Source organism: Eretmochelys imbricata, chromosome 26 (assembly GCF_965152235.1).
Source record: "Eretmochelys imbricata isolate rEreImb1 chromosome 26, rEreImb1.hap1, whole genome shotgun sequence".
NCBI classification, from domain to species: domain Eukaryota; kingdom Metazoa; phylum Chordata; order Testudines; family Cheloniidae; genus Eretmochelys; species Eretmochelys imbricata.
The window spans coordinates 15,311,243-15,338,387 of record NC_135597.1 but is presented as its reverse complement, the minus strand read 5'-3'; the positions used below and the strand labels follow the sequence as shown (position 1 = coordinate 15,338,387).

The following is a 27,145-nucleotide window of genomic DNA, read 5'->3' as shown; positions in this document are numbered from 1 at the left end:
ATTCCGGCTGCCCGCTTCCCCTCTCTACGCTGGCTGCACCCAGTCCCCTCCCCACAGCAATCGCTACCTGCGCCCAGCCTCTGCCCGGCCGTCCAGCCGCCACCTTGGAGACGGCCCAGGGAGCAGCCTGCAGCGCCGAGCGCGCCGTTCGGGTCCCTTGTCTCAGCAGCACCCGCTTCCGCCCTCTGTCACCCGGACCCTGCCCTGTGCCCCCCTCCCCCCAGCAGCCACCAGAGCCACAGCTGGGAGCCAGGACGCCTGGGTTCTCTCCGCAGCACTGGGGGAGGGGGGGTGTTAAGTCGCTGCCCTGCCCTGGAGGGTTGTTAGCCAGGCGGGATCCCCGCCAGCCGCTGTTTCCAGTCCGCTCCCCCGCGGCCGCCGCTCTCCAGCCAGCTCCTGAGCCGGTCCCGGGCCCCTCCCCGCGCGGAGTCACTCCGGATCCCCTCCGGGCGCCGGAGCCCCGTGTGAATCGGGGGGCCGGGGCAGATCGGGGCGGGCCCCCGATCCCGGGAACTCACCATGCTCCGCTCCGGCCGCTTCCTGGTGCGCTAAGTTTCAGCCCGAACTTCCTGCTTCCTGCAGCCCAGCCCGGCCCGGCCGGTCCGCAGGTGCGAGGGGCGGGCCCAGCTCCCGCCGCGGCCTTTAAAGAGGCACGGGCGGGGCCCAGCTCCCCGGGACGGGGCGGACCCAGCGGGGTTCGGGTCCCTCGGCCCCGCACAGAACCGAGGCACTGGGTCCCCAGCGATGGGCTTCAAGCTTTGCCTGCCCCCCTGGCAGCCCCAGGCCACCCAGAGACCTGTCCAGGAGACCCAGCCCCCCTGGGGGGCAGCCCCCATCCCAGCAGGCTGGTTCTGTGCACGGGACTAGTGCTTTAGGGGTAAGGCTGGGGCCTCCCCCCACAGAGGGCATCGGCAGAGCTGGGGGGCCCAGGAGTAGCTGGGGCTGTGAGTCAGGGGTGAGGGGCATCTGCTGAGCTTGGACAGGAAACTCTTCGGGGTGGGGGGAGCTCTGCCCACTCCGTGTCCCATCCCAGCCTGGCTGACACCAGCTGGTACAAAATGCTCCTAGGGCTCAGGGCAGGGTATGCCCTGCCCTGGCAGGTGGAGCTGACCAGAAGCCAGCACTGCAGGGAGCAGATGTCCGGGGGCTGAGGCTGCTGAGTGGAGCTGGTGTGGACCCAGATCCAGCCCAGTCACTGAGTGGGACAATGGTGGTGCCTTGCTGGCAGACCGTAGGCCCAGACACATTGGCAGGGGCGGGGACTGCTGGGCCGCTGACCCGCTCTGGGGAGGAGCCCATCTATCTCCAGCACCCATCTCCTGCTTGTACGCACCCATCTCCTGCTTGTACACACCCACAAGGGGTTCCAGGCCCCTGCCCTGTGTTTGGCAGGGAGAGGGTTAAACTCCGCCCAGATCAGGGGGTACTGGGCTGCAGAGGAAGCCAGCTGAGGTGGGGGATGGGGCCCAGCAGCTACTGTCCCCCCTGGGTCAGGAAGCTGCGTGAAAAGGGTATGGAGATTTTGACGGTGGGGAGGACAGTGGAAAGGGGCCGGGGCCTGCTGTGTGGCGGGGCTGTGGAGGATGCTGGTGCATGGATGGCTTTGCACGGCCTAGTGACTACCTGATCCGGGCCCCCCATGGAGCTGTTGGCTCTTCTTGAAGGCCTGGTCTCCCAGCAGCGCGAAGCCCTGTGTCACCCACCCTGTCTCTGGCACTGAGGCAGCATGGGGACTCCACACAGCTGTGTTACCACCTTACCCCCTGCTCACGCATCTTCATCTCCACAGGGGCGCCTGAGGGGTGCAATCCTGACATACCCTGCAGCCTTCCCACCCTCCTGCAAACAGAAGAGCCAGCAGGGCTCACAGGGGCGCAGCTCCTCTCACAAGAAGGCCTCTGGTGCCATGCTGCCCTCTCTCTGGGTTAAGGAGGCTGCTTCCCTCCAGCCTCCATCCCCCAATCACCCTCCACACCCTTTCCTTTCTGTTACAGTTGTAATCAACTCTCATGCTCCAGGGCTGATGGCCCCAAGGGTCAGGCAGGAATCCCTATCTTTCCATACAGTATCATGCAACAACTACAGGCAGCATGGGGGATTGGGTTTTCCAGGGCTCCTGAAGCAGCTGGTGCTGGAGACAGGGTAGGGCAGTGGATGACTCACTGTTGATCTGCTCTAGTCTTGCCTGCTTGCAACACTTCGTTTAAACCTGATGGAAACTGGCCAGACGTAACCGAGGGAGAAAAGGGACAGACTCAAGCCCAGGACGAGGCTATTTCAGTGCAGTGTTTCCAGATGGCTGAAGCTGAGCCCCGCTCTGTGGTAAATTAATCCAGCCATGCCACCTCCCCCACTCCTACGTATCTATCCCATGCTGTCCCTCCCCCCACCTAGCCCTTTGTACTCTGATCCTTCCTCTTCCCTCTGGAATAGTTAAGTGTTGCCATTTAAAGTGAGAGCAGTGGGCATTGGAGTTAGCCCTGACTGGAATGAACGGGGCGTTCATCCCGCACGCTTGCTCCTATTGCTTTGGACTCAACAAACCCAGGCAGGCATCATTGCACTGGTTACCCTGAGGGCAAATCCCTCATCTCTGGGTGATCGGCTCAGGCTCTCTGCAAATTCAGGCAGATGCAGCCATGTCAGTTTTCCTCAGGGTCACCAGGAAAAAGTTTTCTTCATACCACGAACAGATGGAGGCTGGATTTTGTTCTGTAGCAAAAGCCACAGTTGTGGGAAGTGTTGGGGAGATCTCTCTGTCCCTGTCCCCGCACCAAGCTGGTCCTTTCTGCCTCCTCCCCCTCAGGCCAGAGCCACAGAGAATGTAACATTTTGGGCTCTGTATAAATATTTGCCTCTTCCCTTCAGAGTGGAAGAGCAGGAAGAACCAGCCGGGCTCTGCAGTGGGAGCAAAAGGTGTTGGGGTTTGTACACGGCTGGGGAGCAAAGCGAAGACCAGGCCGTGTCGCTGGCAGGATGGAAATGCAGCTTCCGTGGCAGATGAGAAATGCAGTTGGGTGGGAGGGAGATGTGGTTGGTGGTTCTGCCGGCCGCAGCCCCAGCAGTCTCTGTTTACAGCTTCCCAGCCCTGGGTAATTGTTACTATTAAAGTGTGTTGGTTTATGACTCTGTGAGGGGGAGGGATAGCCCAGTGGGGGGAGAGGCATAGCTCAGTGGTTTGAGCATTGGCCTGCTAAACCCAGGGTTGTGAGTTCAACCCTTGAGGGGGCCATTTAGGGATCTGGGACAAAAACTGGAGACTGGCCCTGCTTTGAGCAGGGGGTTGGACTCGATGACCTCCCAAGGTCCCTTCCAAGCCTGACAGTCTATGATCCGTGACCCAAAGCAGCACCGCTGGTACCCGGCCCTTTCCCAGAGGATCCCAATGAGATTTATCAACATGAAGGCATCCTGCCTGCCCCTCTGAGAGGAGGGGTCAGTCTCATCGACCCCAGCCCATAGCAGGAGAAACTGAGGCACAGAGAGGGAAAAGGCCAGAGTCACACAGTGAGTCAAGAACAGAACCCAGGAGGCGTTGTATTAGGTTTGACCCCCCAATCCCCTGCTCAAACCCATAGATCACACTCCCTTCCCAGAGCCAGGCATGGAACCCCACTCCCAGAGCTGGGAAAACCCAGGAGTCCTGACTCCTGCCACCCCCAGCCCAAACCACTATACCCCACAAGAACGCAGCCCTCCTGACCCCAAGGCGGACCGTTCTTCCCCCAGCCCACACACTAGTTCTGCCTGGTGCCTGTAGCAAACCAAGTTGCCCCATTAATTTCACGGAAGAGGGGGACAATCTGATTAGCGCCCCACTCCTAACGAATGTCTCCTTATCTCAGGAGAAAGAAGAGGAGGCCTCGTGGCACCTTAGAGACTAACAGATTTATTGGAGCGTAAGCTTTCCTGGCCTACAGCTCCCTTCATCGGATGCATCAGGAAAGCTACGTGTTAGTCTCCAAGGTGCCACACGTCCTCCTTTCCTTTTGGCGGATGCAGACGAACAGGGCTGCTGCTCTGAACCCGCTCTGGCTGCCCCCGCCGGGAGGGCTCAGCACGAGGCCGGGACCGAGCCTGCCCCTCTCCGCAGGCTGCTCACCCCGCCAAGCGCGGCCAGCAGGGCCCGAGCCAGCCGCGGAGAGGCACGTGGCGCAGCCCCCGGCCGCAGGGTGGGGCCGGGCCTGGTCAATACATGGGGGGGCCCACGGGCTGCAGCAGGCGGGGAGCCTCTTTGCTGGCTGTAGCACGAGCCCCAGGCCAGCACTTGGGGGGCGCTGCGCTGCGGGTCCCCGGGGGGAGAGGGCCCGGGTGGGGGGGCCCGGGGGCGCCAGGACCCCGAGCGCGGGGCTGTCTGGGAGCGGGAGGACCCAGGCGTCCGGGATAGGGCCCGCGGGGGGAGGGGCCCCGCAGCGGGAGGAGGCGGGGCTGGATGGGGCCCCGGACGCCTGGGTTCCGCCCCAGCCGTGCCGTGGGGAGGAGACCCCCCGGGCGGCCCCCGGGGCTGCCGGAAAGCGCCGCCAGGGCCCGCCCCGCGCTTGCGACACTCGCCCGCCCCGCGCTTTGCGGCCGCCTCGCGGGTGACGTGTCGGCGGCCGAGGGGCTCGCGCTGGAGCGTCTCCTAGCAACCGGGGCGGGGCGCGGGCACCGCGCGTGAGATGGAGCCGCAGCGGGGCCGCGCGGCAGGTACCGGGGTTCGCAGCCGGACTCCTGGGTTCCCGCCCGGCGCTGCAGCCCCCCCCCCCCGCGCCCCGCCCCGCGCAGAGGGGCCCGGCCCGGCCCGGCCCGGCCCGGGAGGGAGCCGCGTGCTGGGTCCCGCCTGGTTCTCAGCCTGCCCGGGGCCGGGCTGCGGGTCGGGAGTGCGGGGCACCGGCTGGGCTGTCGGGGGCCTGCGGGTCGGGAGTGGGGGGGCTGCGGATCGGGAGTGGGGGGCGCCGGCTGGGCCGGCGGGGGGCCGCGGGTCGGGAGTGGGGGGGGCCGGCTGGGCTGGCAGGGGGCCGCGGGTCGGGAGTGGGGGGGGGCCGGCTGGGCTGGCGGGGGGCTGTGGGTCATGAGTGGGGGGGCTGGCGGGGAGTTGGGGGTCGGGAGTGGGGGGCGCTGGCGGGGGCTTGTGGGTCGGGAGTGCGGGGCGCCGGCTGGGCCGGCGGGGGGCTGCGGGTCGGGAGTGCGGGGCGCCGGGGGGTGGGGGTGCGGGGCGCCGGCTGGGCCGGCGGGGGGCTGCGGGTCGGGAGTGGGGGGCGCTGGGGGGCTGCGGGTCGGGAGTGGGGGGCGCCGGCTGGGCTGGCGGGGCCCTGCGGGTCGGGAGTGGGGGGGCTGGCGGGGGGTTGGGGGTCGGGAGTGCGGGGGGCTGCGGGTCGGGAGTGGGGGGCGCCGGGGGGTGGGGGGTTGGGGTTGCGGGGCGCCGGCTGGGCCGGCGGGGGGCTGCGGGTCGGGAGTGCAGGGCGCTGGGGGGCTGCGAGTCGGGAGTGGGGGGCGCCGGCGGGGGGTGCTGGCAGGGCTGGCGGGGGGCTGTGGCTCTGTGAGCTGATCCTACGCCTAGAGCCCCTGCTATCCTGCTGTCTGGGACACTAGGAACCCCCCTCCCCCCCGAATAAAGAAGTGACCGGCCCTGCACCCCCACTCTCCCGGTTGGTTTGCAGCTGCCCTGCTGGCAGAGTCCTCGCCCGGCCGCCGGCAGCGCGATGGTGACGGGGCGCCGGAGCCCACCCAGCAGAGGAGCAGTTGGGCTCAGCGCTTGCTGGGCTTTGAATGGGCTGATGTGTCCAGCTGGCCCCGCTTCGTCTGCCTGCTCAACAGACCCACGGACCCGGCCTCCCTGGGCGTCTTCCGCTTCCTGTTCGGTGAGTGCTCTGGGCAGGGCACATGCCCCTGGCATCCCTGCCCCTCTGGGGAGCCTGGCTGGCGACAGGGCACCTCAGAAATCATTAGTGCCGGCTCTGAGTGTCCAGGGTCCTGTGTCCCCTGGGGGCTCTAAAGTCCCTTGAGTGCTCGGGCAGTTGGTGCTCAGTTTATTTCCCTTCTCTGGGTGCAGGAATTCCCCTTCCCTCAAGCCCAGCCTCCCGATCTCGGGGCACTCCAGGTGGGTCAGTGTTGTTCTCCCTGTTTATGGGAGGGAAATTGAGGCACAGAACAGCTAGAGGGAGAGCAGAGCTGGAAAGAGGACCCAGGAGTCCTGGTACTTTGCTCTCACTGCTCCTCGTGCTGCGTGGGGCTCCAGAGCAGAGAAGTGCAGGAGTCCCTCATCCCCTGGCCTGTCTCCGGGCCCAGCGCTGTCCCTGCTTAGCACAGTCCATACAGAGGAACCCATCCCTGGGTTACCCAGCCCCCACTGACTGGGGTGCGGTTTGATGGCCCACGTGGTGCTGCTGCAGGTCCTATCCAGAACCTCTGACGCCCCCCCAGCCAGCCACAGCCTCCCCACATCCCGTCCCACCCACTCTGCCCTGCCATTGTCTGGCTGCCAGCTGGTTCTGCTGGCCATTGGGGGCGGGACTAGTCCCTGTTCCCAGCCCCGGGCAGGGCTGGTTTTGCAATGTGGTTAGGGCCAGTGTCCTCTGCTTGTGGGGGTGGGGAGGGACTTTGGCCTCAGAGTGCAGGGAAGGCCCCAATTATCAGGAAGGAGCGGATGTGGTGGTCCCAGCTCTCTCCCTCCAACACCCCTCCTTCCAGTGAGATCTGAGGGGTGCCCTCCCCTCTGGCCCCCCAGTGCTTGGACACTGGGGGTCTCCCCAACCCCCTGACTCTAGCCATCCCAGGGTGGGGCGGTGCAAGGCATCTTCCCCCCACCCCCAGGGCTCAGCCTAGGGATTCTGCGTGGTTTGCAACAAGCCTGGTGGGGAAGGGGTTAAACCCTCCATGCTGGTCAAAGGGGCCGTCCTGCCGTGGGGGTGTGGGTCTCCTATGAGGGGGCTCCTGGACTCCAACAAGGAGAGTCCTGGGGTCATGCTGTGAAGCAGGGACAGGCTGGGTCAGCACTTGGATAGGAAAGCTTTTTGGAAAAGGGGACTCAGTTGGGGGTGCTGTCCTCTCAGAGTCCGGGCTGACCCACTGTCCCAGCACGGTGCTAGGGAGGGGGCTGGGAGCCAGGACTCCTGGGTCCTGTCCCCAGCTCTGGGAGGGAAGTGGGTTAGAGTGGGGTGGGGGAGTTGGTAGCCAGGACTCCTGGGTTTGCTGCCCAGCCCTGCTGTCTTACCCTGGGCAAGTCCATTTCACCTCACCCTGCCACCTTTCTCAAGTGCTCTGTTCACGTGATATGGCTCCTGCTGCCTATGGCAGTCTCTCCCGATCCTTAGTGGCCCCACTGGATCCCTGCCTGTGCTGGACCCCGGGGTTACTAGCAGGCTCCCTGCAGAGGCCGGATCTCCAAGCTGCTCTCTGGGCCAGACCTGGGGCTTCCTCCCAGGGCGGGACAGCAGGATCCCTGTTGCGCTGCAACAGCCAGTGAGATCAGCCCTGTGGGGAGGCAGGACGCCTGGGCTCCTGGGGGTGCCCCGGGCAAGTCCCATCCCCTTGCTGTGGCTCAGTTTCCCTGCCTGTGACAGGGAGGTCACTGCACTGAGCCACGGGGGTTGGGTTTGAGTGGAGAATCCTCATGCAGGTGTTTGTCGTCAGGTGGGTGCTTGGTGGGGTGGGGGTGGCTCCCGGCTCAGCTTCTGTGTGGCTGCCTCGTCACCGGGGTCCTGTGGCCGGACTGGGCTGGGTGGGCAGCAGGGCAGTGCCCAACTGCATGGGCTCCTGGCCGCAATCCTGCTCTGCCTCTGGGGCTTGCCAAGCCTGGGGGGCCCAGTTAGCTCTGGGCTGGACATGAGTGATTGAGCAGAGGTCAGGGGGACCCTCCCCAAGACTGACACCGCCTCTGCCCGTGTCTAAGGGTTGCTGATGGCCCTGGACATCCCGCAGGAGCGTGGCCTGAGCTACCTGGACCACAAGTACCTGGATGGGCTGGAGGTCTGTCGCTTCCCACTTGTGAACTTCCTGGAGCCCCTGCCGCTGGACTGGATGTACCTGCTCTACGCGGTCATGCTGCTGGGTGAGGGCACGGGGCCAGGGTTGGGCGGGGGCTGGAGGAACTGGAGAATCTGGGGGTGTGACGTTCCCCTCTGGTGCTGTCTAGACCAGTGATCTGCTAGGTCTCTCCAATCCTTGAGTCTGGGAGACAGCTTTATCCTGCTCTGCTGAGAGAACCCCCACTCCTGGGCTGCTCACACTCAGCCTCTGGCACGTAAGATGCTCCTTGGATTGTGCAACCGAATGACACTAGCCAATATCTCCGGTCCCAGACACAACCCTAGGAAACCTCTGTCTTGCAGTGTCCAGTTGTGCCCGCTGGATGCTGCCAGCTTATATGAGTTTGTCAATTTAACAAAGAAATTTATATGTACCAGGCTTGTTCTCCCAAGAGGAGTCTCTGACACACTGAAAACCAAATGCACTGCTTCAGGTAGAAACAAGAAACAGATTTATTAACTATAAAGGTAGATTTAAGTGATTATAAGTCAAAGCACAATAAGTCAGATTTGGTCAAATGAAATAAAAGCAAAACGCATTCTAAGCTGATCTTAACACTTGCAGTGTCCTTACAAACTTAGGTGCTTCTCACCACAGGCTGCCTGGTTGCTCTTCAGCCAGGCTCTCCCCTTTGATCAGCACTTCAGTCGCTTGGTGGTGGTGTCTGTAGCTGTAGGTGGGAGAGAGGGAGCAGGGCAAAATATCTCACCCTTTTATCATGTCCTTTCTTTCCTCCTGGCTTTGCGCCCCCCCGAGTCCAGCGAGCATTACCTCATCACAATCCCAAACTGCCCAAAGGAAGGGGGTGACTCCCTCTAGCATCTAACAGATTCTTTTGTTGCTGCCTAAACCAGTGTCCATTGTTCCTGTGAGGCTGGGCTGGGGGGGCTGTGAACTGGAGAGTTTTTGCATGGGCTGGCTTTAAGCCATGAGGATACATTTTCAGCCACATAACTATATACATGAAATTATAACCTATAACCTTACTATAACATGACTGTAACAGGGTTCATAGTGGTATCCATGTTAGTCTGTATCCGCAGAAAGAATGAGGAGTACACATCCGATGAAGCGGGCTGTAGCCCACGCAAGCTTATGCTCAAATAAATGTGTTAGTCTCTAAGGTGCCACAAGTACTCCTCGTTCTTATTATTGTAACAATCACTGTCACATCACTAGAACAACCATGCTCAGGGCATCATGAGCCTTCCGAAGACACCCGACATGACAAACTTTGCATTGGATCCCACACAGTCATGTTACAAAGATTAGAATCATAAACTATCAGGGTGGGAAGGGACCTCAGGAGGTCAGCGAGTCCAACCCCCTGCTCAAAGCAGGACCAATCCCCACTTTTTGCCCCAGATCCCTAAGTGGCCCCCTCAAGGATTGAACTCACCACCCTGGGTTTAGCAGGCCAATGCTCAAACCACTGAGCTATCCCTCCCCGCCATGGGGGTGTAGGGTGTTCCCCTGAGGTACAGAATGTCACACCTCCCCTCTTAGTTTACTGCAAGAGGGTTAGTCACTGACTAGGTCAAAGGCAGTTTGTGTTATAATTCTCTTGGCATCCAGCCATTAAGGCCATGAGGCAGCGTGCCTCAGTTTCCCCATTCACACACTGCAAACCAGGTTTTTTATGGTTTCTCTGCTGTGATAAGCTTTAAACCTGTTTACAGGTATTAATTGAAAAGTAGCATTATCATAAGGTTTCACATCCGTGTCGAAATTCTTATCCCCAAAACTTAACATTAATACCAAAATGGGTGTATACAAATATCTTTATGATACCACGCCCTCTGTTCAGTTAGTGTAGTTTGAGGTTAGTTTGTTCATTACCCATGGTGTCCTTTGACTCTCTTCCATGTAATCAGTCACTGGCTTTTCCTTCCCTCCAGCGTTTCGCTCTGTGTGGGCTCTTAATTTAATCATGTTTCTGGCTTTTTTGATATCTCGGGGTCTGGCAAGATAAGGGTCCAGGGGGATCCTGCACATTGGCTAGCCCTTTGGGGAGCGGTCTCCCAACCACAGGGCTGTACGTATGTAGGAAATCCAGCTCCCTTTTCAGGTTACCCTGTGTTTCGAACTCCCTGCACTGAATCCTTCCCTGCCCCCGAGAGGGTTGTGATCCCTGCTCTGTGGGATAAGTGTGTTTATCCTTTGATCAGATGCACCTTTCCCCAGCACCTTTTCCATAACTGCTCCATGGGTCTCACCTGCCTGGGGGGTCTCACCTGCCTGGGGGACCCCCCCCCAAGAGCGTTAGATCATCTGTATTCTGACAGACGACCACTTGGCAATTTCCTGGTCCCAACTCCTCTGCTGTCACAGGTGTTGGAGCTGCATCTTGATGTAAAGAGACACAGTTACTTTCCAAACAGTTATCAGGAATAGCATTCTGAAAAACTGGAACCTGTATTGGGGTGCCCTCCGCCACCCCTTTCTCTGTCCCTGGGAAGTCAGCTGTGTGACTACTCCCCTCCGGGAGGTCAGTTACACAAATCCCTCTCAAAACCTGACCCAGCCATCCTGCTAGTGTCCTGGGCATCCTGGCCCAAGTGTCTAGGGTGGAGACATTCCTGTACCCCCACTGTTCCTTCCCCCGTTTACTCCTCTGGGCCCCTTCCCAAGACACATTTCTCTGTAATCCCTAGGAAGGGTTCTATCTTTTGTTCATCTGCAGAACCCTGCCAGCTAACAACTGGGACAGTTTCCTTAATCACTGACCACCCCTCTCCTGCCCCTGCGCCTGAGGGCATGTTGCCTTCTGCTGGAAAGGAGCTTGTCTCAGCCCCTCCCATACTTGGAAGCACCCTGCTTCCCTGTGTTACAGAGTCACAGGAATCCTCACCCACCTCAGTGGTTTCTGAGATTCCCTGCCCGTTCTCCAGGCTCTCTGGGACACATTTCTCTCTGCTCCCTAGAGCTGGGTCTGTCTCTGGTTCAGCTGAAATTTGCTGGCAGCTAATAACCTGGACAGTTCTCTCCCTGGCAGGCATCAAACCCCCATCCCTTCCTGAGGTGGTGTTGCCTCCAGCTGCAGTGCAGAGATTGGTCTCAACCACCCACCTGCCTGGAAGCATGTGGCTTCCCCCTGCTGCCGAAGAATCAAGCAGACTCCCTCACATTCTCTCAGCAGTTCCTGAGACCTTCCCCTTTCCCTCGAGGGTCCCAGCATAATACTCCCTCCTGCTGCAGGCAAATACTTTAACCTGAGCTACACGGAAAAAATCATTCCCCAGGAGCAGGTCGACTAGGAGGTGTTCTATTACCCCCACAGTCAGAACACTTTCCAAACCTTCCCAAACCACATGGATTTTAGCTAGTGGCACAAGGAATCTGCTTTCACCCTCCCCCACAATCTCTGCCATTTGGCCAGGCAACATACTGGCCTTTGGGACCACACCCTGCTTAACCGGAGAGATCTGGGCCCCTGCATCCCTCTGCCCCAAGTATTCCCTGCCATCAATTTGGGCAGCCGTTACATGCTCCATGTCTGGTTCTGCGGAGGCTAACCTCACAAAACCAACGTGATCGGTTTCAGTGTTGAGGGCAGCAGAACTAACAGGAGCTTCCGCCCAGCACAGGGCGTTTATTCCTCAGGGGATCAGTGGAATCACACCGATAGCACCTTCTGGGCTCGTCTGCTTTTACAGGAGGTTTGGGATAGGAGTTACCAGTGGAGGACTGTTTTGGGGTGAGGGAATGTTTAGGCTCCCAGCCCCCTTCTCTCTTCCCAGGGGCAAAATGGGATCCTCCCTCCCTCCAGTTTTAAACCCTCTTTCTGTGGCCTGCCCTCAGTAGATGCCTGAGTCTGTTCAAAGGCATCAGCAAAACAAGGCATCTCCTCCAGACTTTACAGCTTTGTCCCATAGACCAGAGGTGGGCAAACTACAGCCCACGGGCCACATCTGGCCCGCGGGACCCTCCTGCCCGGCCCCTGAGCTCCTGGCCTGGGAGGCTTGACCCCGGCCCCTCCCCTGCTGTTCCCCCTCCCACGCAGCCTCAGCTCACTGCACTGCTGGCTCAATGCTCGGGGTGGTGGGGCTGCGAGCTCGTGGGGCAGTGAGCTGCAGACCCCAGCCTGACCCGGTGCTCTGTGCTGCGCAGCATGGCTGCCTGTCCTGGTGCAGCCGCGCTGCCAGCCACCGGTGCTCCAGGCAGCATGGTAAGGGGGCAGGGAGCAGGGGGGTTGGAGAGAGGGCAGGGGAGTTCAGGGGTGTGGATAGGGGTTGGGGAACAGGGTGGTTGAATGGGGGCAGGGGTCTGAGGGAGGGCAGTGCGGAAGGAGAGGGGAGGTTGGTTGGGGTGGTGGGGGGCAGTTAGGAGTAGGGGGGGGTCCGGGGGCGGACAGGGGACAGAGAGCAGGGGCTGGATGGGGCAGGGGTCCCTGGGGGGCTGTCAGGGAACAGGAGGGTTGGATGGGGCAGGAGTCCTGGGCGGGAACTCTGGGGGGCGAGAAGCAGGGGGAGTCGGATAGGGGGTGGAAGCCAGGCCATGCCTGGCTGTTTGGGGAGGCATAGCCTCCCCTAACCAGCTCTCCATACAATTTCAGAAACCCAATGTGGCCCTCAGGCCAAAAAATTTGCCCGCCCCTGCTGTAGACACTGCTTTACATCAGCCTTACATACGCTTAGGAAATGCTCTTGAGCAACAAGATCCAACATTCCCTCAAAACTTGCCACCTCCTTGCCCCTCACCCATTTTCCCAACAAATCTTTGATTTTGTTTACATATTCCCCATACCAATATCCCCCTTAAGATTCCTAAATTTAACTCTGTATGTTTCAGGGGTGATCTGAAAACTTCGCAAAACAGTATCTTTAAATGTACAATCGTCTAAAGCATCTTCAATAGGCATTCCACTGAATACATTTCGAGCGTTACCAGTTAATTTTGCAATCAGGGTAGGAACTCTCTTATCATCAGGGATTTCATGTATTACACACAGCCTTCGAAGGTCGTCAGATATTCAGTCATATCATCGTCCTCTCTGTGTGCAGGACATAAGTGTTCCCACCTGTGGATTTTTGGAGTGATAGGAGTCGTTGGAGTCAGGGGTCCTGGTTCTGCTTCTCTAGCAGGTCCAGCTGGTGTTTTCTCTCCCTCTCTTTTACTTCCATGGCCCTTCTGTGAGCAGCTGCCTCTCTAGCCGCCTCTTTCTTTTTCCTTTATCTCCAGTTTTTGCAGTTGCAATAATCTCTGGGGCTCCTGCTCTTTTCTGCAGACTAAAAACCTTCGCAATCGCTTCGCTGCTTTCACTCATTTCCCTGCTTTTCTGTCCCGATTTCCCTTTCCCGAAATAAGCAAACAGAAAATAACAAACTGTGACCTCCTCCTGACAGTTCTTAGCCACTGCACTTCAGACTCACTTAAAATCACAAATATCAGTGCTTAAAGTGTGAACTTCACTTGGAGTAACAAGCTGCACATACACCCTGCTCGCTGTGCCACTGTGATGTTCCCCTCTGGTGTAATCCGGACCGGTGATCTGCTAGGTCCCCCAATCCTTGACTCTGGGAGCCAGCCTTACCCTGCTCTGCTGGGAGAACCCCCACTCCTGGGCTGATCACGCTCAGCCTCTGCCATGTAAGCTGCTCCCAGCTACTTGCAACCGAATGACACTAGCCAATACCCCCAGTCCCAGACACAACCCTCGGAACCTCCGTCTTGCAGTGTCCAGTTATGCCTGCCTGACGCTGCAAGCTTATATAGGTTTGTCAATTTAACAAAGAAATCTATATGTACCAGGCTTGTTCTCCCAAGGGGAGTCTCTGACACACTGCAAACCAAACGCATGGCTTCAGGTCGAAGAAAGAGATTTATTAACTATAAAGGTAGATTTAAGTGATTATAAGTCAAAGCACAAGAAGTCAGATTTAGTGAAATGAAATAAAAGCAAAACGCATTCTAAGCTGATCTTAACACTTGCAGTGTCCTTACAAACTTAGATGCTTCTCACCACAGGCTGCCTGGTTGCTATTCAGCCAGGCTCTCCCCTTTGATCAGCGCTTCAGTCGCTTGGTGGTGGTGTCTGTAGCTGTAGGTGGGAGAGAGGGAGCAGGGCAAACGTCTCTCCCTTTTATCACGTCCTTTCTTTCTTCCAGGCTTTGCTTCCCCCCCACCCCCCACTTCAGAGTCAGGCGAGCATTACCTCATCGCAGTCCCAGACTGCCCAGAGGAAGAGGGTGACTCACTCGAGGGTCTAATAGATCCTTTTGTTGCTGCCTAAACCAGTGTCCTTTGTCCCTGTGAGGCTGGGCTGGGTTTGTCCCATACATGCCCTGATGAGGTGTGAACTGCCTCTCTGCTCTTGGAGAGTTTTTGCATGGGCTGGCTTTAAGCCATGAGGACACGTTTTCAGCCACGTAACTATATACATGAAATTATAACCTTACTATAACATTACTGCAACAATCACTGTCACATGACTAGAACAACCATGCTCAGGGCATCATGAGCCTTCCGAAGACACCCGACATGACAAACTTTGCATTGGATCCCACACAATCATGTTACAAAGATGAACACGGGGGTGTAGGGTGTTTCCCGGAAGTGTAGAGCATCACAGGGCGGTACTGAGGGATCAGAGGGTCACGGGCTGGGCTGGGGGGAATCGGGGGGACTGGGGGAGGTTGGGGCGGATCAGGGGGTCACGGGCTGGGCTGGGCTGGGGATATTGGGGAGATCAGAGGGCCGGAAGCTGGGCGGGGGAGATTGGGGGGTGCAGTGTCTGAGGGGCCCTGACCGGTTTAAGATTGGGGCTCACGCCCCATTTGGGGGCAGGGGGCTTGCCAGGACCATCCCAGACACAGCCATGCCAGGGTTGCTCTGCTAGCTTTTGGCCCTCTGCCCTATCCTGCCCCCCAGGCTGGTCCAGGCCCCTTGCAGGGCTAGGCTCAGAGCCATGGCCAGCAGAATGGTGCTGGCAGCATGGGGTCCAGGCTGGGGAGCCCCGGGGAGGGAGGGGAGATCCCTGGCCCCTGCTGAATCCCTCCTGCTCGTCCCAGGTGCCCTGGGGATCATGCTGGGCTGCTGCTACCGGCTGAGCTGCCTGCTCTTCATGCTGCCCTATTGGTACGTCTTCTTGTTGGACAAGACGGCCTGGAACAACCACTCCTACCTCTACGGCCTCCTTGGCTTCCAGCTCACCCTCATGGACGCCAACCGCTACTGGTAGGGTCGGGCTGGGGGTCGGCGCTCTTGAAACTGGCTCGGACTCCGCCCTTTCTCCCCTCGGATCCCCAACTCGGCCCCTGGCCACGCCCAGGACCCTGCCTGCCTGCTGGGTGCTGACACTGCTGCTGATCATGGGGGCCCTGGCTGGGACCCAGCTGAACCCAGAGTTGGGGGCCAGGCGGCCTGGCTCTGTCCCTCCAGCCAGAGGTGTGGCAAGGCCGCAGGGGCCCTGGTACCTGAAGGGGGGGGCCCTTCAAAGTTCCAAAGGCTCTTTCCCCTCCTGGAGAATGAGACGGGCTCCGTCTTGGCGCAGCGCCCAGTGCAGGCTGTGGGCACACAGAGCCGTTCTGTTCACACGGCGTGCGGGCAGGCTGGGACGTAGGCTGCATTTCCCAGTGCAGCAGCCTTGCCGAGACGCCCTCTCTCTGGTAGCTCTGTCACGTGTGAGAGTCTCCAGGATCCGCCTCGTGCGCAATGGCGCGGTGAGGTAAAGCAGCCGCCTGCAAAACCGAACCAGGTTCCTCCAGCCGCAGACTGCGCGACAGCAGTACGGAGATCTGCCAGGCTACTGCCGAATACACGTCGTGAACAGGCCTGGGGCTCAGCTTCTGGGAGCCGAGCCGCACGCTAAGGGCCGGGCAGAGCCCAAGGGCGAGGCACCACTGTGTCCTTCCGGGGTCACATTGGTGCCCCTCTTCTGGAGCTGCATGACGGGTCAATAGGGATCGGGCCCCAAATCTTTATATCTGAACCCCCCATTCTGCCCAGGGGAAACCTTGCAATCTGAGCATCAGCTGCATCTGCTTTGCATTGCCCAGTCGCATGGCTAAGCCGCGTTGACACAAATAAACCTACCCCCCTTGGAAGTGTGGTCGCAGCTCCCCGATTAAACCCAGCCCAGCCCTACATCCCCAGCCTTTGCAAAGCTCCTCTGACACCTGGGCCCTTCTACATCACTGTCTGCGCCAGGCATTTACGGACTCTGCTTCCCTATCCTAGAAATGGCACCTGACCTGCAGCAGATCCAGATCCCCGGGCCAGACGGGACCACTGTGCTCAGATAGTCTGACCCTGGATAGCACAGTCCAGGCAGGGCTGGCAGAGCTGCCGGGAGCAGTCCTGGAGCCATGGGTGGGGAGCAGCTGGGGAGGGGGCCGGAGCGCTTCCCCTGTAGCCCAGCTGGGGGCCGCTGCCCAGCCTGCACTAGCTAGGCCGTGGCATAACTACCATGGGGCGCGCAGTGGGGCAGCCTTGGCTGCACCGCTCACCACCCTGGCTGCAGCCCCCTCGCTCACCGGCCGCGCCCTGACAGAGCGGCTCCTTCCCCCAGGTCCGTTGATGGGCTCAGGGACCCACGGAAGAGGAACGCCCACGTGCCCCTGTGGAACTATACAGTGCTGCGCATGCAGGTACGGGCAGGGGATGTCCATGGGTGCTGTGTGGGTCAGCCTCCCCGCACCCACGCTGCCTCGCTCTGCCCTGCAGGGAGCACTGCCCCGGCCCCTCTGTCGTTGTGTCCTGGAGGCCGGGAGGTGACTCCCAGCAATGCCCTCCGCCCTGGGTGTCGGTCAGGACCCCTGCTGGGGTGCGGCCGTGCTGGGGAAGTGGGCCCCTTACATCTGGAGTCACAGCCGGGGGCCCTGGCCCTGCTGCTGAAGGGGCGGAGAATGCTGGTGCAGTCCCTGGGGCTGGCCACTAGGGGCAGCAGCGCACAGAGCACGTCACTGCCTGGGAGGGTGAGGGCAGCAGGACTCACCCCCCAAAACCTCAGTGTTCTGTGATGGATTGGGAGAGGGGATGGCCTGGGTAGGGGGGCTGGGAGCCAGGACTCCTGGGTTCTCTCCTCAGCTCTGGGAGGGAAGTGGGGTCTAGTGGGTTAGAGCGGGGCAGGCTGGGAGCCAGGACTCCTGGGTTCGCTTCCCACCTTTTCTGTTGACTCACTGTGACCTTGGGCCCATCCCGTCCCCTCTCTGCCTCAGTTTCCCCACCTGTGGGGGAGGGATAACAATACTGAGGTGCTCTGAGGCCCTGGTAACATAGGTGCAGGCAGAGATTATCCCCCTCACCTGTAAATGGGGCCCTTCTCTGTGAGCTCCCAGGGCCGGCGCTCATCGGTTGTCGCTTTTTGCCTTGTGCTGGCTGGCACTGAGCGGTGGGGCCCCGGGGCCAGGCACTGGACAGACCCCGCGCTGGCTGGGGTTCGTCACAGGAGCTTTGTGTCACCTAGATCTTCATCGTCTACTTCATTGCGGGCATCAAGAAGCTGGATGCTGACTGGGTGGAAGGCTACTCAATGGGGTCGCTGTCCCGCCACTGGCTCTTCGACCCCTTCAAGTGAGTGTTGGGGTGACGGGGGCTGCCCCGGGGGTTCAGCGTCCCGCTGGGGTGCTGCCACAGCAGACATTGGCACTGGGAGCAGTTGGCCAGTCACTAACACTGATCGCCCAGCTTGGCCAGTGTGTGCACAGGGACCTCCATCCCCCCTTCCACGACTCGGCCTGAGCTGGGAGCTCACACATGAAACACATGGGCTCACACCAAGTCACCTGCACACGAACAAAACAGGCCCCTGCCCAGAAATTCCCCATCTGACATCAAGAGAGGCGGGCTGGCTCCTCTGGGTTTGCTTTGTGCCCCATGCTTTGGACGGGAGGGGGTCACTTACTGGCACTGGGTGACATGGGACTGATGTCTGACTCCCCTGTGTCGCCGGGCATGGCCCTCCTGTATGCTGGACCCCTGCCATGCTGGGCAGACCATGGTGGTGGGGAGAGTTGGGAGATAGATGCCCCCCAAGTCTTTGCACCAACGGTACAAACGCAGGACAATCTGCCCCAACCTCCGAGATCTGGGGTCCTGAAGGCTCAGGGCTGGGATCTAAATGGGACCAGGCAGACCCGGGCTGGGGACCGGGACTGTAACAAAGTGAAGGGGACATAGGGAGAGGGAAGGGGCCGTGGAAGTTCAGGATGGGGTGGGGGCTGGGGGGTTTGGTGCTGTGTGCGCGGGGGCTGGGGCCTGTATTTCCCTCTGTAGCCCAGCCAGGGCAGCCATCGCCCCCCAGCCGCCACTGGTCAGTGCCATCGAGGGGCTATGGCATGACCAGCCCTGCATCCCCAGGGGCTGCTCGGATACGGGGCTTGGTGCTGCCATGGGGCGGAGAACACAGGCAGTCCAAGGAGGGGGGCAGGCGACCTGCGGGTGGCTGCAGGGGAGAAGCTCCCTAGTCGGGGCAGAGGGTGGGTCTCACCTTCGGCGTGCTCCCCAGGCTGGTGCTGTCAGAGGAGATGACCAACCTGCTGGTGGTGCATGGCGGGGGCCTGGTTCTGGACCTGACGGCTGGTTACCTGCTGTTCTTCGATGCCACCCGCCCAGCGGCGCTCGTCTTCGTTTCCTACTTCCACTGCATGAACTCACAGCTCTTCAGCATTGGTGTGGGGATGGAACCCAGGAGTCCTGCTCTCCATCCCCCGATGCCCACATCCCGCTCCCAGCACTGGGGAGAGAACCCAGGAGTCCTGGCCCCAGTCCCCCCTGCTCTAACCCACTTGACCCCCCTCCCCTCCCAGTACTGGGGAGAGAACCAAGGAGTCCTGGCCCCAGCCCTGCCCTCTAACTCACTTAACACCCCCCAGCACTGGGGAGAGAACCCAGGAGTCCCAGCCCCGCCCTCTAACTCACTCGACGCCCCCACCCAGCACTGGGGATAGAACCCAGGAGTCCTGACCCCCTGCTCTAACCCCTCTAGTCCAGCCCAAGTGCCCTGCCCAGCCATTGCCCCTGGCCTTGCCTGAGGGGAGGGGAGCTCCCTGGCTGACGTCTCGGTTCTCCCCACAGGCATGTTCTCCTACACCATGCTTGCCACCAGCCCCTTGTTCTGCTCCCCGGACTGGCCGCGCCGCCTGGGTGCCAGGTTCCCGGCCTGCCTCCGAAGGCTCCTGCCCTCCTTGGAGCCGCCGCAGCCCAGCGAGGCATGTGTGTATGGGGGGCCTGAGCGCAAGGGCCGAGGCAGGGGGGAACGAGGGCCAGGGCTGCGCCAGAAGCTGGGGGCCCTCTTCACCGTGCTGTACGTGCTGGAGCAGTTCTTCCTGCCCTACTCCCACTTCATCACCCAGGTAGGAGCCCCCAGGCAGCCCAGGGCTCTGGGGACTGCTGTGGGGAGGGGAGGGGGTAGGAGCCCCCAGGCAGCCCAGGGCTCTGGGGACTGCTGTGAGGAGGGGAGGGGGGTAGGAGCCCCCACGCAGCCCAGGGCTCTGGGGACTGCTGTGGGGAGGGGACGGGGGTAGGAGCCCCCACGCAGCCCAGGGCTCTGGGGACTGCTGTGGGGAGGGGAGGGGGGTAGGAGCCCCCACGCAGCCCAGGGCTCTGGGGACTGCTGTGGGGAGGGGACGGGGGTAGGAGCCCCCACGCAGCCCAGGGCTCTGGGGACTGCTGTGGGGAGGGGACGGGGGTAGGAGCCCCCACGCAGCCCAGGGCTCTGGGGACTGCTGTGGGGAGGGGAGGGGGTAGGAGCCCCCACGCAGCCCAGGGCTCTGGGGACTGCTGTGGGGAGGGGAGGGGGTAGGAGCCCCCACGCAGCCCAGGGCTCTGGGGACTGCTGTGGGGAGGGGAGGGGGTAGGAGCCCCCAGGCAGCCCAGGGCTCTGGGGACTGCTGTGGGGAGGGGACGGGGGTAGGAGCCCCCAGGCAGCCCAGGGCTCTGGGGACTGCTGTGGGGAGGGGAGGGGATGGGCCCCCGGAGAGGAAGAGCTGGGGCCAGTGGAGGGCAGCGCTGGGAGCACACAGGGAAGGGGCAGTGGGTGCTGGGGTGCTGCTCCTCCAGGGGCACGCTCAGCCGGGGGGACAAGCCGAGACCCCTGGCCTGGCAGCGATTGTGCTTCCCCCCCATGTAGCCCTGGCTGATGCTTTGTGGCAGTCAGCCTGCGCCCTCCCCAGCCGGGTGACTTCCCCTGGGAGCTGGGTGGCCACGATGGCTGGGCCCCCCGCCCGGTGACCAGTGGCCCGTGCGAGCTGCACAGACCCAGTGGGTTGCCCATGGTAGATGCGCCACAGCAGCCATATCCCCGACTGCCCAGCAGGGGGCAGCAAAACAGCACAAAGCAGCTCCCTGGGAGAGCGGCTTGAACCCCATCGGATGCTGGGTTGGGGGATCCCCGATGCATCCCCCCAGCGTGCTCCCGATCCCCCCATGCTTCCCGCCAGGGCTACAACAACTGGACCAATGGGCTGTACGGCTACTCGTGGGACATGATGGTCCATTCCCGCTCCCACCAGCACGTAAAGATCACCTACCGGGATGGTGCGACTGGGGAGCTGGGCTACCTCAACCCCGGGGTAAGTGACCCTGCTGCGCTCTGGGGCGGAGCCAGGACCCCTGGGTTCTATTGCCGCCACTCCCTGTCTCAGTTTCCGGCTCTGCGCAGCGAAGGGGACTGGACAATCAGTCTGGCCACCTGTGTCCAGCGCCCTCACCGTGGCCTGGCTGTGTTTGGTGCCCCAGAGAAGGTGGACATTAATGGTCATTAACAATATTAATTAGCATAGACAATGGGGCTCCTATCTGAGGGTCTCAGGACACTAAGCAAAGGTGGGCCCAGGCCATCCCTGTTATATGGATGGGGAAACTGAGGCGTGGGGAGGTTTTTGACTGAAGGTCACAGAGGAAATCTGTTACAGAGCCAGGGCTAGAACCTAGGAGTCATGGCTCCCAGTGCCTCCCACCCCCCAGTCTAACTCACCACACTCCAGTCCCTTCCCCAAGCCCTGGATAGAACCCAGGAGTCCTGCTGACTCATCTTCCCCAAACTCTGCTTATTGGTGTGTGGTTCCCTCCCCTTGTGTCCCAGCTGGAGCCCCCTGGCTGGGATGCAACTGTATCTGGGGCTGGGAGTCAAAAGGGGGGGTTATTGGTTTGTTTAAATTCCCATGGCGTGAAATGTGGGATTCAGGCCTGGGGGAGGGTCTCTGCTGGGGTTCTCCCAGTCCTGTGCTCAGGCATGACTCTGTCCCTCGGCAGATGATCTGCCTTCTCTGCTGGTCTGCCTGAGCCTTGCAGACATGACTGAATTTCCCTGCCCGTTACAGGTGGGGAAAGTGAGGCACTGAGCAGGGAAGGGACTCGCCCAAACTCCCCCAGGGAGTCAGCCGCAGAGCTGGGACCCAGGAGTCCTAACCCACAACCCTGTGCCTTACACAGAGGCCTGGCCTCCCTCTGAACCCATGGCACAGGGAGGTCAGAGCTGACTCAGCCCCGAAAGGCTGCCGGCTCAGAGGCAGAAGCTCGTGGGGATGGAAATCTCTTGAGCCCCTCCCTGTGCCCTCAGGCTCCCGGGACTTGGGGGGGGGATGGGGATGGCCCCGGGGCTCCCCAGAGCTGGGTGTCTGGCACCGGGCTCACACGTGTCCGGCAGGTGTTCACGCAGAGCCGGCGCTGGAAGGACCATGCTGACATGCTGAAGCAGTACGCCACCTGCCTGAGCCACCTGCTACTCAACTACAACGTCTCGCAGCCTGAGATCTACTTTGACGTCTGGGTCTCCATCAACGACCGCTTCCAGCAGAGGCAAGTGCGGGGGCCCAGGGGGCCCAGGACAGCTTGGGCAGCACACAGCTGCTGCTGGGGTCCTGCCTGCCTGCGCTGGCTCAGCATCACGCACACGTGGACCCAGCCAGCCCCACGCCCGCCTTTGGCTGTCCTCCATGAGGGCGAGGACGGAGCAGAGGGAGGGGCTGCTGGGTAGCACTGCACAGAAGGACTGTGTGAATATTGGGGCAGGAGGCTTTGGCATTGCCATGCCCCAGCACAGGGTGTGCTGGGTCCCATCACAGACCAAGACTGGCAGTTGGCACTTCAGGGACTTGATGCCCCTTCTGGCCTGCGATGACCCCGGGGCCGGCTGCAGTTTGCTGCCTGGCAGCCAGCGCTGCCCGCTGCCCCAGGGAGACAAACCAGGCGGGGAGCTGGGTACCAGAGCATCCTGCCAGCCCAGCCCCTGGCATGCTCACTGGGTCCCGCTTGCCGGCCAGGCTCTTCGACCCACAGGTGGACATCGTGCGGGCCGAGTGGTCTCCCTTCCGCCACACTCCGTGGCTCAAGCCGCTGCTGGTCGACCTGTCCCCCTGGAGGACGAAGCTGCAGGATATCGAGAGCTCGCTGGACAACCAGACTGAGGTGGTTTTCATCGCTGATTTCCCAGGTACCTGCCTGCAGCCCGTTCCCTGGGGGGCTCCTGTTACTAACAGAACAACCCTCCTGGCTCATCAGCAGGGCTGGAACCCGGCACCTTCAGAGCACAAACCTCAGCCACTGCAGCTTGACCTCAAGGAGCTGCTCCATTGCCGGGGGGCTGAAGGAGGCTGTTAGCCTCTCCTGAGGAGCTGCTGCCAGTGTGGGTCACGGGTGTGGGGGTGGGTCCCAGTGGGGCTGTGCTCACCATCCTTCATGTCCCCTTCAACCCTCCCAGGCCTGCACCTGGAGAACTTTGTGAGTGAGGACCTGGGCAACACGAGCCTGCAGTTGCTGAAGGGGGAGGTCGTGGTAGAGATCGTCAAGGAGCAGAGGAACTACACGCTGCAGGAAGGGGACAGGATGCAGGTGAGGGCTGGGCTCAGGGGATGGACGTGGATCCCAGCCTGTGTCCCCGCCTGGCAGGAGGAGAGCCATGGAGGGTGGCTGGTTGGTTCTCAGCCCAGGTCTGCTAGGTACGCTGGGGGGGCCACGGGAACTGGGCCTGAGGGTTCTGGCCTCAGATCTGGGGGAGGGGGATCCTCCCCCCAAGCTGGGAGCTGTGTTCTGGCTCAGCATGTCTCCGGGCGGGGGCAGAGAGTTGGCTGGTTCTCAGCCCACTTGGCCTGCTGCCACTTGCTGACCCCGCCCCCCCCGTGTCCCAGCTGCCCCCAGGCGAGTACCACAAGGTGCACACGGTGTCGCCAGAGCCCTCCTGCTACATGTACGTTTACGTCAACACCACGGACGTGGCCCTGGAGCAGAACCTGACCGAGCTGCAGGAGCTGCGGGACAAGGTGCAGAACGGCAGCGGTGAGTTTCTGGGGCCCTGCTAGCTGGGGGCACCTGGCTCCTGGCCGCTGGGACCGGCACTCCCCCTTGGCCCAGATCCCCTGGAGCCCTGCTGGGGGGCGTAGCGGGTGGAGACCCCTCGCGCTGCCTGCCAGTGGCTGTGTCCCTGCCAGGCAGGCAGGAGGTGCCGGTATTCCTGCCATGGGACGCTTCCCTGTGGCGCATGGGCCCCTGGGGGTGAGACGCCATCTCAGGCCTGCCCCCCGGTGCAGAGACGGAGCCCCTGCCCCCAGAGCTGCAGCCCATCCTCGATGGCGCCCTGGGGGACTCCACGCAGCCGGACCCCGTCGTCCAGGCATTCGTGCGACGCCAGCAGCGACTGGAGGAGCTGCAGAGACGGCGAAACGCCACGCTCGGGGCGCGGCTGCAGCGCTTCGCCGCCAGGAAGTGCTTCCTGTTCCGCCGGAGGTGAGTGCCCGGTCACACGCCGGCCCCCCCGCCGCCCCCCCTCGACGCGCCAGCCCCCCGCCGCCGAACCTCCCCCCCGCTGCCGTACCGCCCCCCCGAACCTCCCCCCCGCTGCCGTACCGCCCCCCCCACGTGCCAGCCCCCCGCCGCCGAACCTCCCCCCCGCTGCCGTACCGCCCCCCCCCACGTGCCAGCCCCCCACCGCCGAACCTCCCCCCCGCTGCCGTACCGCCCCCCCGAACCTCCCCCCCGCTGCCGTACTGCCCCCCCTCGACGCGCCAGCCCCCCGCCGCCGAACCTCCCTCCCGCTGCCGTACCGCCCCCCCCACGTGCCAGCCCCCCGCCGCCGAACCTCCCCCCCCGCTGCCGTACCGCCCCCCCCGCGTGCCAGCCCCCCACCGCCGAACCTCCCTCCCGCTGCCGTACTGCGCCCCCCACGTGCCAGCCCCCCGCCGCCGAACCTCCCCCCCGCTGCCGTACCGCCCCCCAGAACCTCCCCCCCGCTGCCGTACTGCCCCCCCTCGTGCCAGCCCCCCGCCGCCGAACCTCCCCCCCGCTGCCGTACCGCCCCCCCGAACCTCCCCCCCGCTGCCGTACTGCCCCCCCTCGACGCGCCAGCCCCCCGCCGCCGAACCTCCCCCCCGCTGCCGTACCGCCCCCCCGAACCTCCCCCCCGCTGCCGTACTGCCCCCCCACGTGCCAGCCCCCTGCCGCCGAACCTCCCCCCCGCTGCTGTACCGCCCCCCCCACGTGCCAGCCCCCCGCCGCCGAACCTCCCTCCCGCTGCCGTACCGCCCCCCCCACGTGCCAGCCCCCCGCCGCCGAACCTCCCCCCCGCTGCTGTACCGCCCCCCCCACGTGCCAGCCCCCCGCCGCCGAACCTCCCCCTCGCTGCCGTACTGCCCCCCCACGTGCCAGCCCCCCGCCGCCGAACCTCCCCCCCGCTGCCGTACCGCCCCCCCCACGTGCCAGCCCCCCGCCGCCGAACCTCCCCCCCGCTGCCGTACCGCCCCCCCCACGTGCCAGCCCCCCGCCGCCGAACCTCCCCCCCCGCCGCCGAACCTCCCCCCCGAACCTCCTCCCCGCCGCCGCACTGCCCCCCCTCGACGCGCCAGCCCCCCACCGCCGAACCTCCCCCCCCACGTGCCAGTCCCCCGCCGCCGAACCTCCCCCCCGCTGCCGTACCGCCCCCCCGAACCTCCCCCCCGCTGCCGTACCGCCCCCCCCACGTGCCAGCCCCCCGCCGCCGAACCTCCCCCCCCGCCGCCGAACCTCCCCCCCGAACCTCCTCCCCGCCGCCGCACTGCCCCCCCTCGACGCGCCAGCCCCCCACCGCCGAACCGCCCCCCCCACGTGCCAGCCCCCCACCGCCGAACCTCCCTCCCGCTGCCGTACTGCGCCCCCCACGTGCCAGCCCCCCGCCGCCGAACCTCCCCCCCGAACCTCCTCCCCGCCGCCGCACTGCCCCCCCTCGACGCGCCAGTCCCCCGCCGCCGAACCTCCCTCCCGCTGCCGTACCGCCCCCTCCACGTGCCAGCCCCCTGCCGCCGAACCTCCCCCCCGCTGCTGTACCGCCCCCCCACGTGCCAGCCCCCCGCCGCCGAACCTCCCCCCCGCTGCCGTACCGCCCCCCCCACGTGCCAGCCCCCCACCGCCGAACCTCCCTCCCGCTGCCGTACTGCGCCCCCCACGTGCCAGCCCCCCGCCGCCGAACCTCCCCCCCGAACCTCCTCCCCGCCGCCGCACTGCCCCCCCTCGACGCGCCAGCCCCCCACCGCCGAACCTCCCCCCCCATGTGCCAGTCCCCCGCCGCCGAACCTCCCCCCCGCTGCCGTACTGCCCCCCCCACGTGCCAGTCCCCCACCGCCGAACCTCCCCCCCTGCTGCCGTACCGCCCCCCCGAACCTCCCCCCACTGCTAGCCCCCCGCCGCCATACCGCCCCCCTCAACATGCCAGCCCCCCACCGCCGAACCTCCCCCCCGCTGCTGTACCGCCCCCCCGAACCTCCTCCCCGCCGCCGCACTGCCCCCCCTCGACGTGCCAGCCCCCCACCGCCGAGCCTCCCCGAACCTCCTCCCCGCCGCCGCACTGCCCCCCCTCGACGTGCCAGCCCCCCACCGCCGAACCTCCCCCCCGCTGCTGTACCGCCCCCCCGAACCTCCTCCCCGCCGCCGCACTGCCCCCCCTCGATGTGCCAGCCCCCCACCGCCGAATCTCCCCCCCACTGCTGTACTGCCCCCCGAACCTCCTCCCCACCGCCACACTGCCCCCCCTCGACGTGCCAGCCCCCCACTGCCAAACCTCCCCCCGCCGCCCTACCGCCCCCCCTTGACGTGCCAGCCCCCCACCGCCAGTGCCCCGCTGCCGAACCTCCCCCCCACCGGACCTTCCCGGCCACAGTTCTGCCACTGCACCCACCTCCTCACAGTCAAGGGCCCCCACCCCCCCATCACGTGATCGGCCCCCACCACTGCACCCATCTCCTCCCAGCCACGGGCCAGGCGCCCTTCGCACAAGCCATGACACCCTAGCTGCCAGGCCTTCCCTACTCCCTCTACCCCAGCAACATGAACCACCCCCCCTCTGAGCTGAACACCCCTGCAGATGCCCCTCTGGGCGCATCTCCAGCCCTTGCTCTTTCTCTTCCCCTCACAGCTTCCTGATGACCTGGATTTCGCTCAGGAACCTGGTGCTGGGGCGCCCGTCCCTGGAGCAGCTGGCGCGGGAGGTGGCCTATGCCAACATGCAGCCGGAGGCGGGCGTGGCAGGGACAGAGGGGGTGCAGAAGGAGCCAGAGCGGGCTGAGCTCTGACCTTGGGGGGATGGCCCAAGGACACATTGCAGACAAGGGATCCCCTCCCCCCAACCTCAGCTTGATGGCCCAATGCACCCTGGGATAGGCGCACGTCCTCAGGTCCTCCCGCTTCTGCATGGCTGATAGGGAGCAGTGCTCACGCAAGAGGGACGAGCAGGGCTGGGAATGGGCCACGAGGCCCCTGCTCACAGCCTGAGCCCCTGGTGAGCGTCAGGCCTGGGCCCACAGCGCACACAGCCTGAGCCCCACGCTGCCCACGGCTTGGCCAGCTGTCTGCCCCAGGGAGAAACCGAGCTTGGGTGGAAGGGAATCGCCCCACAGCCTGGCTCGGTGGCAGCACCTACTGCCAGCAATATGGGGGAGAAGTGTGTGAACGGGTGGGTGGGTAGAGCACGGGGCTCGGAGCCAGGACTCCTGGGTTTTCTCCCCAGCTCTGGGCGGGGAGGGGAGTCGAGTGGTTAGAGGAGGGGTCTGAGGTCAGGACTCCTGGGTGCCATGCCTGGATCTACCATGGACTCATTGTGGTGCTGGGGACAGACTTGCCCAACACTGAGCTACCTCGTGGGGGGGTTGGCCAGGTTGGGGTCATTTGGCAGGCGGGGCTGCTGTCTGATCACTGGGGGTGGGAGGAAGGCTTCTGTCTCAATGGTCTTAACCCT

The 27,145-nt window shown here is 63.2% G+C and overlaps 2 protein-coding genes across 5 annotated transcripts in view; one reads left to right on the top strand and one right to left on the bottom strand.

Moving 5' to 3' along the window:
• The window catches only part of VAMP8 (vesicle associated membrane protein 8), a 5,622-nt gene extending 4,995 nt beyond the window's left edge, over positions 1–627 (bottom strand). The window contains exon 1 of the mRNA XM_077805635.1: positions 519–627. Coding sequence (XP_077661761.1) covers positions 519–521 — 3 coding nt within the window. The 5' untranslated portion in view covers positions 522–627. The remainder of the gene's footprint in view (positions 1–518) is intronic.
• Positions 1–27,145, top strand: part of GGCX (gamma-glutamyl carboxylase) — a 27,907-nt gene extending 762 nt beyond the window's left edge. Inside the window, exons 1-15 of one of the 4 annotated variants that reach the window (XM_077805632.1) lie at positions 4,557–4,686; positions 5,640–5,840; positions 7,900–8,029; positions 15,018–15,183; positions 16,517–16,595; positions 17,414–17,520; positions 18,455–18,618; positions 19,024–19,301; positions 20,388–20,519; positions 21,596–21,747; positions 22,212–22,381; positions 22,649–22,779; positions 23,076–23,223; positions 23,475–23,670; positions 26,327–27,145. In XM_077805632.1, the coding sequence (XP_077661758.1) occupies positions 5,682–5,840; positions 7,900–8,029; positions 15,018–15,183; positions 16,517–16,595; positions 17,414–17,520; positions 18,455–18,618; positions 19,024–19,301; positions 20,388–20,519; positions 21,596–21,747; positions 22,212–22,381; positions 22,649–22,779; positions 23,076–23,223; positions 23,475–23,670; positions 26,327–26,483 (2,169 nt within the window). In that variant the 5' untranslated portion in view covers positions 4,557–4,686; positions 5,640–5,681 and the 3' untranslated portion in view covers positions 26,484–27,145. Of the gene's footprint in view, positions 1–4,556; positions 4,687–5,639; positions 5,841–7,870; positions 8,030–15,017; positions 15,184–16,516; positions 16,596–17,413; positions 17,521–18,454; positions 18,619–19,023; positions 19,302–20,387; positions 20,520–21,595; positions 21,748–22,211; positions 22,382–22,648; positions 22,780–23,075; positions 23,224–23,474; positions 23,671–26,326 lie in introns of those variants that run through there. The other 3 variants (XM_077805631.1, XM_077805634.1, XM_077805633.1) reach the window with 3 other exon arrangements.